Raw genomic sequence first — 13,567 nt, forward strand, 5'->3', positions numbered from 1 at the left:
CTCCGGCCCCGGGAGGCCGGGGCTGCCGGCAGGGCTCCAGGGCGAGGCGGCTAGCGGCCCTTTCCGCCCTCTCCGCCGGTTTTAATTTAAATCCTCCGCTGCCGCCCAATTAGGGAGCGCGGGCCGCTGCCCCGGAAGCACAGAGGGTGCCCCGGGGCTGGGAGGTACTGCCGGGAACCGCGGCCGTGCGGGGCCGGAGAGGTGCGTGGGGGACCCGGAGGGGGCGCAGGGGGCTCGGTGCTCCCCCCCCAGACCCGAGCAGGAGCGGGGCTGGCCTGGCCGCGGTGCGCCTCGGGGTCGGGCCCGGGCCCACGCTGGTAACTTTGTGGGGCCGCACGATTGTGGGGCGGGCTCCTTTGGGGCGGCCGCTGGGCCCCCAAGGGAAAAGGAGGGAGCGGGAAGGTGAAGGGTGCGGGGAGGGGGGCTGACCCACACGGCCCGGTTGTCCTCCTGCTGCTGCCCCAAGGGATGGGGTCTGCCGCGATGGGGAGCCTTCAAGGAGGATAAAAGTTGTGTTTGGCCTTAGGAGCGTGGCGATATGTTACATGGCTAACGTACTTCTGTCAACGTGGTGGTTTGTTCTGTTGGTTAATAAATACACGCAACGAACGTGGAGAGCCTCTTTGAGTCCCGGTGATGTCCGCTTCAAACTGTGGTAGCTCCCAGGCACGATGTTCAGCCTTGGAGCTGAGCCCTTCAGGTCATTAACACAGAAGAATCTGTCAAGGGTCTGAAGTTTAAAGCTATCTTTCTACGCTGCACGTGGAGAAAATTGTCATTTCTCAAAAGGTGTAAAGTAATGTCAAATCTGGGATGATCCCAAAATCTGTTGTGTATCTCAGCCTACTATGTGCTAGCACAGTAGTCTGATTTTCTTGAAAAGTGCTTGAATACAGTAAAGTACTAATGTTTAGGTATACTTTTGATCCAGGTGAAAACTAACTTTTTATGGTCAAGTACAGAGGCATAGAGGCACTGTCTGCAGTTGGGTTGGCTTAAGTCATGAAACAACATTTACATATTCTGCAGAATAGTGTTTGCATATGGAGTTTGGCGGCTCTATTCTTTGTTAGATATCTACTGTCCTTTAAAGAGGTACACCAGGGAATAGAATTTGAAAGTAATAATACATCATTTGTTGTCATTTGGTTGAAAACAAAATTATGTATGTGACTTTTCTGGTACGTAGTTACTTAATCTCATGTCTTGATGTTAGGTTGTCATCAGTAGCACAAAATCTGCAGTTGTTACTGATGTCTATAGAAACAGTTTTGAATGTCTGTTAGTGAATTAGGTCAGTTAGGTTAGTTAATCTCTTTATTGTTGGAATTACGTGTTAAATCTATAAATAATGAGCTTAAGTTGACCTTTTGTGTCCATAAATACAGTGTTACAAGAAATCTTGATTTGTTGCGCCACAAATACTTTTTTTTTTTCTTTATGCCAATACATAATGCATGCATTTTAATACTATCCATATAGGAACGTTGACCTTCATCCTGAAGAAGACATCACTTCCACAATACTTTGACATAGTCCCCTGAAAATGAAGCAAGATTCTACTAGAAATGCTGCTTACACTGTGGACTGTGAAGATTATGTGCATGTGATAAAATTCAATCCATTTGATAGTGGAGATGCATGTTCCCTCATTGCATATGGTGGCAATAATTATGTAGTTGTTGGGACATGTAGATTTCAGGTTAGTTTTTGTTTATTTCTTTTATTAGTTGCTTCACGAAACTGACAGCACATCTTCTGACAGACTAAAATCGCTTTCCTGCTTCTTTCCTTCCACATTTTGCCAGGAAATGTTTTACTCCTTTATTGCATTAATGACTTTGGGATATTTGGTCTTCAAGGGAAAAAATGTATATATAAATACATATTGGTATTACCATCCTGCTGGTGTAAAGTTCTTTTTGAATACGCTGCAATGAAAACAGGAGTGCTCTACTGGAAGAGTAATCCCAGTTTAGTGTTTCTTGCAAATGTTTGTGACTGCTACCTGGGAACTTAAGCAGGCAGCTATGGAAATATGTAACTTAACATTTGCTATATGGTGTTTTATTTTTTTTAAGTCTTTCAGCTAGCCATCAAAACAGCAAAGATTTCAAATACCTGGAATAGAAAGGAATAATTAAAATTTCTAAAGTAAGTTTAGAGACATTTCTTTCAAGGGAGGACAGTGGCAAATAATTACTTAATATACATCTGCTTTCTAGATTTTTTTTTAAATTTTTTTTTACGTCTCTCTCACAGACTGTTAGAAACAGTAAAATATGCTTTTTTACCTAAACATTGTTTCCAGTCATCATATCATGAAAGTTTTTTAAAAGTAAAATAGCGTTCTGTATATTTTTATACATAATGCTTTTTTTTTTTTTTAATGAGGCACTTTTTTTTTCCCTAGATGCTTGAAAATCGATAGTAGAACACTCTTATCTTTGGAATCTATTTTTACTTTTTTTTCTTGAGCTCACTTCTCTGTTACAGAGTATTATTTTCATACTTTACTATCTAATATAGAAAACAGTATAACTGGTCTTTATTATTCCCCAAAGTCTTACTGTTGGAAATTTTCTGAAAATCGCCTAGGTTCTTCCTAGCTTCTACATTATGTGGAGTGTATACAGAGAGATTTTTTTTTCCTTAAAGCAGAATTGTGCCATAGAGAGAACATTTTGTCAAAATATCCTTCAGTTATTTTGAGGTACTATGTTGGGTGTTTTGAGAACTTTTTGGAGATCAGCTGATTCATTGAGTCCACAATCCCAGCAATTGTTTCATCTTTGCCACCATCCAGTGCCCTCGCCATTGGGAAGAATAGCCAAGGTAGTAATTTTGGTCATGTTAAATGATAAAGGGTATCTTTTTACCTCCTGCTGTTCAAAACAGGTTGTTCTGGAAGTGCTAGCATTTTTCCGTAAAGTAGAAACAACTGGGAGAGAAGATAGCCTGCACGGCCTCCTTGCTTTTGTTCCCATTATTTTGTATTTCAGTGTGTGCTTATTGTGCTGTTGTCAGTGGTTCTGGTTGTATCTATGAAGGTATTGCTTGTGCAAAGAATGGGCTCAGCATGTTCGTCTTGCAAATCTGCTTTTTGTGCAACGTAGTTTTGGTTTAGTGCCATGTTGACTTTGGTTTGAAACTGAAATCATTTCATGGATTTTTAATTACTTACATATTTCAAGTAAATATTTTATCACAGCAGATACATCTAACTTTCAACTTCATATCAATCTGACTTGTTAGAAGTCATCAACCTGTTATTCTGGATTAGCTAACTACAGTATTTCTGTAGGAAGAGGATGCAGAAATGGAAGGCATGCAATATAAGACACTACGAACGTTTCATCATGGGATCAGAGTTGATGCCATCGCATGGAGTCCAGAAACTAGACTTGATGCTTTACCTCCCCGGATAAGGTATTTAGAATAAATGACTACAATGAATCCTTGTCTCATATCTGTTTTCTCTAAGTCCTTAATATTGAACTAACTTTAATGCTTATGGCTGAAATCTAACTCTGAAGAAATTGCTGTTGAAGTCTGTGAACACCATTGGAACAACAGTTTCATTCTTAGTCATCCTTGTTTTGTTTTGTTCTGCTTCCAGAGCCCCTTACTCTTTCCTCCCCACAGTGGATTCACAGTAAATACTAGATTTTTTTCTTTTAATTGACCTGCAATCTAGTTAGTCTTTTTATTGTATGTATCTGTATGTATCTGTATAATGCGTATGTATAATGTTTCTGTATGTATCATTGTAAGAATGAGACTATTATCGTGGCCTGCTTTGTAAAGTTACATGTGACGTTCTCCATAGTATGGGCTATGTTTAGGAGTAAGTCGGATGCTATTTGTGAGACCTGTCAAGCTGTAAGTCTAGAAAAATGGTTAATTTTTAAATATGCACTTAACACAAATTCACATGTTCTCAATTGCTTGTAAGCCTCTTCAAAACTATACTGGTTGCTTACTGCTGCATATTTTTACAGTCTTTTGTTTAAAATAAGTTGGCGACTGGTTAATAAATTAATCCTTAGGTAATTTAAAACACTGGTGATGAGGGTTCTATTTTTTCTATCAGCCACTTCCTCCAAGGTAAATTCTATGGCAGTTATGAGAGAGATTTCAGGTAATTCATAGTTGATTCAGATTTAGCTTTGTAAAATGTTTAGTATTTCTTTCCATTAAAAAGTATTCTTGGCACTTGATACACCGTATTTTGTAGGTAAGTTCCAATTATAACTCTGAATGCTTGATGCCAAAGCAGAAAAATTAGAATATACGTTTGTTTGAAAATCTGAATTTCCTTTTGCATGTCATTTTGCAGGTTTAAAATGAGGTGAAACTCGTTTGTTTGTTTGTTTGTTTGTTTGTTTTAAAAAAAAAGAAATCGGCCATTGCAGTGCTAACTGACAGAAGGGCTTTTCTTTTTCTGTTGAGTGTAGGTTTTGTACAGCAGCTTCTGATAGGAAGTTAAGGCTATTTACTTCAGACCTGCAGGACAAGAATGAATATAAGGTAAGGGTAACTAAGCTGATTTTGAGTATTTCTTTAGTCTCTAGTGGAGTCTAATTTTTAACTGACCTTCTGCCTCACTTTGCTTAATGTACAGTATGATGTAGAACACTAAAGTCTGGCAGACCCATCATCTCTAGCAAAGATCAGTGTATTGAATATACCTTTCTATCTTTAAAGTGGGCATAACTAATTGTCAGCTATATTATATTTTGATTTAAAAGTGTTTATGTAACAGCCAAATTGACAAAAAGTAAGTAGAGGTTTATTTATGGTCTAAAACGTCAGAATATTTTACAGGTGAATTTGAAGTACTGTGTTGGAAAAGGTTCCTTTACATAGAGACCAGTAAAATATTAGACTCCTCTATATGGAGAGCAAACTTAATGATCTGTCTCTTTCCTTGGGGAACAGGAAAGTTGCAATGAAACTATTTCATACAGTAGAAGATTTAAAGAAAGAATATTGACTTTTGTACGTAACTGCAGAAAGTTATATAAAACATGGCCATGGGCCAGCACTTGTTTATGTCTAAAATTAAAAGAAAGGGAATGTCTCCTTCAAATACATTTTCGCTTCCTGTTCTTTCAGCGTAGTGTTCTTTAACCAGTGATGTAAGAGGTGTCAGGTCTACGAGATTTCTTTTGTTTGTAAGGCATTGTTGTCTTTGTAACTCCTACATCACTTGGGTATGTACATATTCTTCAAAAATTTAGCCTTTGAAACAATACCCCAGTCCCAATATTAATATTAATTAGATGTTCATTTGAATTTGTTTTGTTGAGGTTTCAGACAAGAACAAGCAAAGCTAATCAGTGCTGAAAAATCAGGGGAGAGGGTTCCTTCTTTAGTGCTTTGGAATATGATAATACCTCAGTTGGTGAGAGTTGTGTATTCAATATGAAGGGGAAAAGAACTGACTTTCCTTTGTGGTTTGGCAATATGTATTAGTGAGACAATATTTGTCATACAGAAAGTAAATTAATTGCAGATGTCACTCCTGGTCAAATAATAACGGAGTGAATAAAGCTATATATAAGTGAAAATGGACATTACTAGAAAATAAAATGTATTTCCATTTCAGAAAAGATGTTCTTTGTTACTTCATGCATGCGCCTACCTATTTTTTCCTTCCTTCATGCTTGGTCCATCACCCTGTATGGCTTTGTCAGCAAGGAAGTAGGATAACTGACACGGTTGCAAACAGCTTGGCTGGCACTTCTAGCAAAATATTTCTAGAAATTGTTAATGCTGTTTGCTTGTAAGTTGATGTGTGTCACTCCTTACCAAAGTTACCATTTTATATAATATCTGCTAGTTTTATGGTATTGTAGACAAGCAGCTTTGATGGTGTGAGTTAATCTTTTAACTTTTTTAGCAGAATATAAAGTTACTTTACTAATTACGTATGTCTGTTTTAATTTGAGAAATTTATAGAATTGTCTGTAAGCACGCGGAAGAAAGAGAATAGGTAGACTCACTAATAACAGTATAGACAATGGAATGGTTAATTAGTGGAAATAATCAAACGTAGAAGAACCTGGTACTACAGGCTCTAAATTCAGCTGTCTAGTCTCTTTTTTTTTTTTTTTTTTTTTTTTTTGGATTAGCAAGGGGCCTCATGGACTGTCTGCTAAAATCAGTGACAAGTCTCTTTAATTTCAGCATGGTTCAAGGCATGAATAAGTGTTTTTTCCTTATGTAATGAATACAAAAGCTTTAATTACTGGGTGTTAACAACCAACAAATTTTTGTGTTTTTGCCAAAAATTGTGAAAAAGTGACAGCTGTGATAGTTCATAGCCTTCATACCTCTTTTTGTCTCCTGTCTCTTCTCATCTGGTCTTTAGCAGAAGGTGCTCTTTTATACATTCCAGAGCAAACTTCATGTCTATACTAGCTTTCAGACTGTTGCACATTGATTTAGGGCTCCTCCCAGACTAACACTAGGAATTCTCAATGGGATATGCTGTTTTCCTCAATAGGAACCCATTGCTTCCAGTGAAATAAATACATATAATAAATATTCAGTATTACAACTTCACACAAACACATTTTTGATAACTTAAGAACTTAAACTTTTTTTAAAATACAAGTTTAAATAAGCAAGTTTATTCTAATGAAGAATTATATTAAGCTGTTTATTACTGAATTAGAATAAGATTACAAAAAACACACTTAGAATAATCATTTTGAATATACCTGATGAGATAGTTATTTTGTAGTTTACTGTCAATGCATGATCAATATTAAAACCAGAGAAGCAAAAGAGGCAACGCAGTAGCACAGTCTGCTGAATGCTGTTTTTTCAGAATGGAATTTCTGTGATGGGTTACTGTTTTTCCCAGGTCTGATAAGATTTTTTTTCTGGTATGTGACCAACACAAATGAAACTTTAAAACATGTATTTCTAATTTAGCGGACTTTATTACAGAGTAGCTTTGTCTGGGTGCCTATAAATAAATTTGAAATGCCACACTTACATTTCTATTAAGATAGCAATTATTTTTCATACAAAAAGATTCTTTGGAGAACTGGTTCTTCTACCCTTAGGACTTCTTTCTAACACAAACTGCGCTGACCCGCAGTTATAAGCTTCTACTGCAAAAATATGTCCATTATGTAACACATCTGAAAAAAAAATTATGACGAGTAGTGAGTGTAGTGATCACAGAGGATGTATTAATACAAGAGGTGTTATGACTATGTGGCCAGATGAAGCTACAATAGGTGGTTTATTTTTGACACAGCAGAATACTAAGGACCATTTGGGGCTTGTGCTATGCAAATGAGAAGTTTGGGCTTCAATTTAGCAATGAAGTTATTAGCTCTGTTTATGCCAATTTCACTACCGGAACTTAGTCTAAGAACTTCATCAAGGATATACTGAGACTGAGGAAGAAGTAAAAATTCCTGTTTTTACTGGATCAGGCTTGGCCTAATGCTTAAAATAATCAGAGAACAGCTTAAAATGTGGATTATTACCTAATAGTGAGAATCTCATTAGTGAAAAGGAATAGTGTGATATTGGGGGATTGGACTAGATGATCTTTCAAGGTCCCTTCCAATCCCTAACATTCTGTGATTCTTTGATTGGTAAAAATGTCTTTAAGAGCATGCTCCAGGCTTTTTTGTTTGTTTGTTTTTGTGTGTGTGTTTTTTTTGTTGCTTTGACAAAAAGTGGAGAAAATACTTTCTCTAGGTAGTCATCATAATTTCTTATACTTGGATGATCATTGAGCTATATACTTCTTGTGATGAAAAAAATAACACCTAACTCCCATCTAAAGTATTTGGAAATCTCTTCGGTTCGCAAATATTCTATGAGCTATGCCGAGTTAATTTTAAATAGTTTGATAAAATGGTTTCCTAGTATTAGTCAATCAAAACCTCAGGAAAACTATTTCATGAACCTAAGGTCGAATACATAATGAACACATGGAAGACTTTGATCCATTGTACAGTGCACACTTTACACATGGGGTTTTCAAGAGAGGTATAAAATGTGCAAAAAAGCTGAGGGAAGGATGTGATTACAGTCAAAATGTAATCTCTGAACATTTTGTCTTTTATATTAAATAATTAGTATGTGTTGCTTCTGGAGGGATAGACAGAGTACTCTTACTCTGTTTTCCCAGTGGAAAAACTGTCTTGATGTAATTATCAACAAGGAACTTCAAGCATACTGAGTTTTCCATTGCTTTGTCAACACAACTAATCCAAAATTTATGGGCTGGATCAAGCCCAGAACAACAAACAAAAGGTAAAATATGGTTGATGGATCTTCATGAAGTCTTTTCTTGTTCTGAGGTTTTCATTTGGAAATGAATTGTGGCTTTCTTCTCCTGCTTCAAATTTTGTTTAATAAAAAGCATATTTCATCAAAACTGTGTATGTAAAATGAGGCAGGGTATTTGAATTCTGAATGCTGAAAATTTTCAAAAGACTTGCATTTCTGTCTAAATAGTTTAGCATCATCTTAGGATGTATTAGTTCTAGTAAAATCCACAAGGTTTTATTGAAATTATGGGATATAGGGGAAAAAAATAAGTTGGCTGCTGAAAATGGTTCTGTATTGAACTGATGTATTGAACATTCATAACTTTTTAGAGGGGCAGCTTCATTATTGTGCATGGTTTACAGATTTAATTTTTTCTTTTTGATCAGTTGCGTAGCTCGTTCTGATGAACAAACACAGAGAACAGTATTTTGTCCTTTCAGAAAGCTGAGAAGTGGTTGTTTTCATTCGACCTGTTTTTTCCTTGCCATCTCTTCATGTCATGCCATTATCCAGTGGATATTTTTGTCTCCTTTTTGTGATACTTTGGGCAAAACAATAGCAGCCATGCCTAGTGACTTATTCAGTGGGAGTAAAGAGGATGAAACAGTAATAGATACAACATCTACATATGGACTTCAAATAATTGACTTCAAATTTTAAGTGATTTAAGTAATTATAATTGAGATTTTTGATGTAAAGACCATAGTGAGAGAAAACACACATAAATCCTCAGATTGAACAAACTGATATTTGCTAGCTACAGATTTTCTAATGAGATCAGAGATGAGGTACTCATACCTAACAACCATGTGAATGAATTTGAATCATAGAATCATAGAATGGCCTGGGCTGGAAAGGATCTTAAAGATCATCTAGCTTCAACCGCCCCCTGCTCTGGGCAGGGTTGAAAAAGTATTTCAGCAGGGTTGAAATTCTCCAGGCTTTTGTTCAGCCTGGAGAAGAGGAGGCTCAGGGGCGACCTTATCGCTCTCTACAGTTACCTTAAAGGAGGCTGTAAAGAGGTGGGGGTTGGTCTGTTCTCCTACGTGCCTGGTGACAGGACGAGGGGGAATGGGCGAAAGACAGCTGAAAAGCCTTCAGAATATGTAAAAATTATCCTTTTAACTTTTACTAAAAACTGTGATTCTGCTTCTCATTCAGAGAAGCTATGCTGCTAAGTTGGTTTTCATTATAGATAAATTATTCTCAGTACTTTGAAATAAAAATGTCGTGATTAATAAATTTCAGCTGAGGACAATTACATAGTAATAGTTCCCTTTGAAATGACTTCATGCTTTCTGATACAACTGTGAATGTTTGCTTTTGAGTGATAGTTCATATGTACATTCACACCATGGGTGCTTATATCCTATTATTTGAGAATGGATGATCTGTTACTTTCACAGTAACAGTGTGCACTATACCCAATTTTCCTTACTCTTCAGTACAAGAGTATATAAAGCAAAGAGCATAAAGTACTATGTCAGTATTCTCTCAAATGTTTAACAGAAATTGTGATTAATTGCTGTGATGTTGTGTGGCCAGCTTGATTTTCATGTGCTGTTGTTCCTCACTTTTGGTTTTCATAAAGCCTTCAGCATGCATTCTTACTTGTTTCATTGAGACTTTTTTCACTTTTTATTCTAAAGGTAGCCTTTTGGTCCTTTGCCATCTGTGGTGGATATCTGCTCTTGAGGAATTTATATATTGACTGCTTGGGAAAGGGAATATACTGGACAAGTGATTGGTTTATTGCTCCTTCAGGAAAAAAACCCTCTTGCTGCTTGCAGGAATTCCTATTAAAAACTCTTATTCAGAGATAAGAGTTACTTATGAGTAATTGGAGTTCTTTAAAATATATAGAGCATGTGTACATTCACTTCCTGCTGATTTTCCTCTTTCTTTCTGAGATGTATTATCTTCTACCTTCAAAATTCAGTGGTTGAAAAAGAATAAAAAGTTCTGGTGTGATCCACTTACCAGAGCATCAAGCTGACCTCTGTGGTAACTACAAGGAGCAGTGGGGTTCTGTTCACCTACAGTGTAAATATACACAGGCGTTAGAGGTTTTAAATATCTCCAGTTTTACTAATGAATATTTTTCCCTTCCATGTAAAAATGATAACTTTATTTTACACTCGAATCTTTCATTTAGTGGATCTATTGAATATATTGTTGACTAATGGTGGAACAGTCTGCTCAAAGTTAAAAATATTTCTTTTTTTCTGGTTGACAGACATTTGATGGCCACTCAGATTACATTAATGATCTGGTGTTTGCTCCCAAAGAAGGTCAAGAAGTTGCAAGTGTAAGTGATGATCACACTTGCAGGTATGCATTTTGCTCAAAATATCATTGAAATAATAGTTTGGCTTTTTTTGTGTGTGTATATGCTTCCTTATTTATTTTTAGTAGGTCTTCATTTTGAAAGGGAAGATTAGTCATGTGAACTGGGTTGTGGGGGGTTGTTTTGCTTTGGGTTTTTTTGTGTTTTTTCTTGTTGTTTGTGGGGTTGTTTTTTTTCAAAGCTATCTGTTTTTGAACTTACTAGATGAACAAGAAGAAAAATGTTCTGCCTTGGTATTATGGAGAAGATTATTCTGGGAGTTATTGACGTGAAATACAGTGCAGTCATTGATGATGGCCAGCACAAGTTCATGAGGGGGAATGTTTTGTTCAGCGAACTGAATTTCCTATTGTGAGAAGGTCGCTCATCTAGCTGACCAAGGAAAGCCAGTAGATGTGATGTTTTTGTATTTCAGCAAAGTTTTCACTACAGTTTCTCCCAGTATCCTTCTGGACAAAATGCCCAGCATACAGCTAGACAAAACCATAATACAGTGGGTGAACAGTTGGCTGATGCATCCTGCTGAAAGGGTTAAAGTAAATAGGGTTACATCAGGCTGGAGGCCAGTCACTAGTGGGGTTCCACAAAGCTTCAGTTGAGGGCCAGTTCTCTTCAGTGTTTTTATAAATGATCTGGGTGCAGGACTCAAATGCATGCTAAGTTTGCAGGTGATACTAAATTAGGAGGAGCTCTTGACTCTGTCGAGGGTAAAGAGGCCTTGCAGAGATCTTGACAAATTAGAGGGCTGAGCAATCACCAACAATATGAAGTTTACAAGAGCAAGTGCCGTATTCTGCATGTGGGAAGGGACAACCTTGGATGTATGTACAGACTGGGGGACGAAAGGCCGGAGGGCAGCTCTGCAGAAAGGAATTTGGTCAGTGGCAGGTCGAATAGGCAGTATGCCCTGGCAGCCAGGAGGGCCAAGCACATCCTGAGGTGCATCAGGCACAGCACTGCTAGCTGGTCAAGGGAAGAGATTGTGCTGCTCTACTCTGCGCTGATGCAGCCTCATGTTCAGTATACTGTGTGCAATTTTGGGCACCATAGTATAGGAAAGTCATACAACTGTTAGAGAGTATCCAAAGGAAGGCTACAAAGATGGGGAAAGGTCTAGAGAGCAAGACACGTGAGGGGTGGCTGAAGCAACTTGGGTTTGTTCATCCCAGAGCAGAGCAGGCTGAGGGGAGGCCTCATGGCGGCCTGCAGCTCCCTCACGAGGGGAGCGGAGGGGCAGGCGCTGAGCTCTGCTCTCTGGGGACAGCGACAGGACCCGAGGGAACAGCATGGAGCTGCGACAGGGGAGGGTCAGGCTGGGTGTTAGGAAATGGTTCTTCACCCAGAGGGTGATCGGGCACTGGGACAGGCTCCCCAAGGCAGTGGTCATGGCACCAAGCTTGCTGGAGTTCAAGTGTTTGGACAATGCTCTCAGACACATAGTCTGATTTTTACATATTTCTTTGTGGAGCCAGGAAACTCAATGATCTTTGTGGATGTCTTCCAACTCAAGATATTGTATGATTATGTATGCTGTCAATTTCCCCAGGTGGGACAGAAATAAAAAAAAAAGATCTCCAAGAACCGGAGACATAAGACATGCATAGCTCAGCTCTGAACTGTACAGACTCTGTCCATCCATTCTATCTTCAGATGAGTCAAGTTTAAAACCAGTATACTCATGTGAAATTGTTTGCTTACCTGAACTTACTAGCCTTGCTGGGAGGTGCAATTATGTAGCCTAAGGACAGTATCATACTGATACAGTGATACTGGCAGCTCATAATACCATGATCATAGCCATTCCGAACTGATATATTTAATTGTTTGCAACTGGAAATAAAAGGCAAACACAAATCACAATCGTTAAGGTTGAAAAAGACCTCCAAGATCATCTGGTCCGACCATCCCCCTACCACCAATGTCACCCACTAAACCGTGTCCCTAAGCACCATGTCCAACCATTCCTTGAACATCCCCAGGGATGGTGACGCCACCACATCCCTGGGCAACCTGTTCAAATGCCTGACTGCTCTTTCTGAGAAGAAATGTTTGCTAATTTCCAACCTAAACCTCCCGTGGCACAATTTGAGGCCATTCCCTCTGGTCCTATCACTACTCATCTGTGAGAAGAGGCCGACCCCCAGCTCCCCACACCTTCCTTTCAGGTAGTTGCAGAAAGTGATACGGTCTGCCCTGAGCCTCTTCTTCTCCAGACTAAACAACCCCAGCTCCCTCAGCCGCCCCTCATAGGATTTGTGTTCCAGACCCTTCACCAGCTTAGTACGCTAAAAAACACTGGTTAAAGTTTTGTAGTGCACAAGTTTGTTTTTCCTTGGCAAAATGTCCCCCATCTTCCACTTCTACTAGTGCTTGTGAATCTATAAAGCTGTTGGTCTTCATCCTTACAATGCAGCTCACAGTTGGAGAAGGCAGCATGGCAGCTGTGCAGGCTTAGCAAGCCATTGCAATAGGGGAAGAGGCTTATGAGAAAGCATTATCATTGACTTTTCTTGGTATAGCTGTGATAGCTTAAAACTTGTCTGTTAAGGAACTGTTCTAGTTTTTCTCTGATTATATGAATTATATATTTGCTCTTTGAAGTTATGACCATATTGATTGCTATATAAATGACCATTTAACGTTCAGGGGAAGAAAAAAAGTGCTGTAAGAACAAAGGAAAAGGTCTTGTGTTTGAAGCAATCTGCTACCTGGTAAGAAAGAAGGAAATAGCTGTTAGGATGATCATTCTGTGTATGAGATTTTGTAAAGGGCAGAACATCAACTGGTGTAAATCACAGTCAGTAGCATTAGTAGAGCTACTCTGTCTTACGTGAATTGAAAATCTAAAAGGCCTGTGATTTTTCAATACCCCTAGGGAACTCAAAAATAGTACTTTGACCAGCAGGCAGATTT

The 13,567-nt window shown here is 38.4% G+C and overlaps 2 protein-coding genes across 7 annotated transcripts in view; one reads left to right on the forward strand and one right to left on the reverse strand.

Annotated features, from left to right (window-relative positions):
• Window positions 1–141, reverse strand: part of PARPBP (PARP1 binding protein) — a 53,562-nt gene extending 53,421 nt beyond the window's left edge. For 3 of the 4 annotated variants that reach the window (XM_083808891.1, XM_083808888.1, XM_083808887.1), the window contains exon 1: window positions 1–141. The gene's annotated coding sequence lies outside the window, so the exon portion shown is untranslated. The other variant, XM_083808889.1, reaches the window with a different exon arrangement.
• The window catches only part of NUP37 (nucleoporin 37), a 24,340-nt gene continuing 10,851 nt past the window's right edge, over window positions 79–13,567 (forward strand). For 2 of the 3 annotated variants that reach the window (XM_083808979.1, XM_083808981.1), the window contains exons 1-5: window positions 165–317; window positions 1,483–1,702; window positions 3,305–3,429; window positions 4,458–4,530; window positions 10,544–10,638. In XM_083808979.1, coding sequence (XP_083665105.1) covers window positions 1,547–1,702; window positions 3,305–3,429; window positions 4,458–4,530; window positions 10,544–10,638 — 449 coding nt within the window. In that variant the 5' untranslated portion in view covers window positions 165–317; window positions 1,483–1,546. Of the gene's footprint in view, window positions 318–1,482; window positions 1,703–3,304; window positions 3,430–4,457; window positions 4,531–10,543; window positions 10,639–13,567 lie in introns of all 3 variants that reach the window. The other variant, XM_083808980.1, reaches the window with a different exon arrangement.

This window comes from Anser anser, assembly GCF_964211835.1.
Source record: "Anser anser genome assembly, chromosome: 1".
NCBI classification, from domain to species: domain Eukaryota; kingdom Metazoa; phylum Chordata; class Aves; order Anseriformes; family Anatidae; genus Anser; species Anser anser.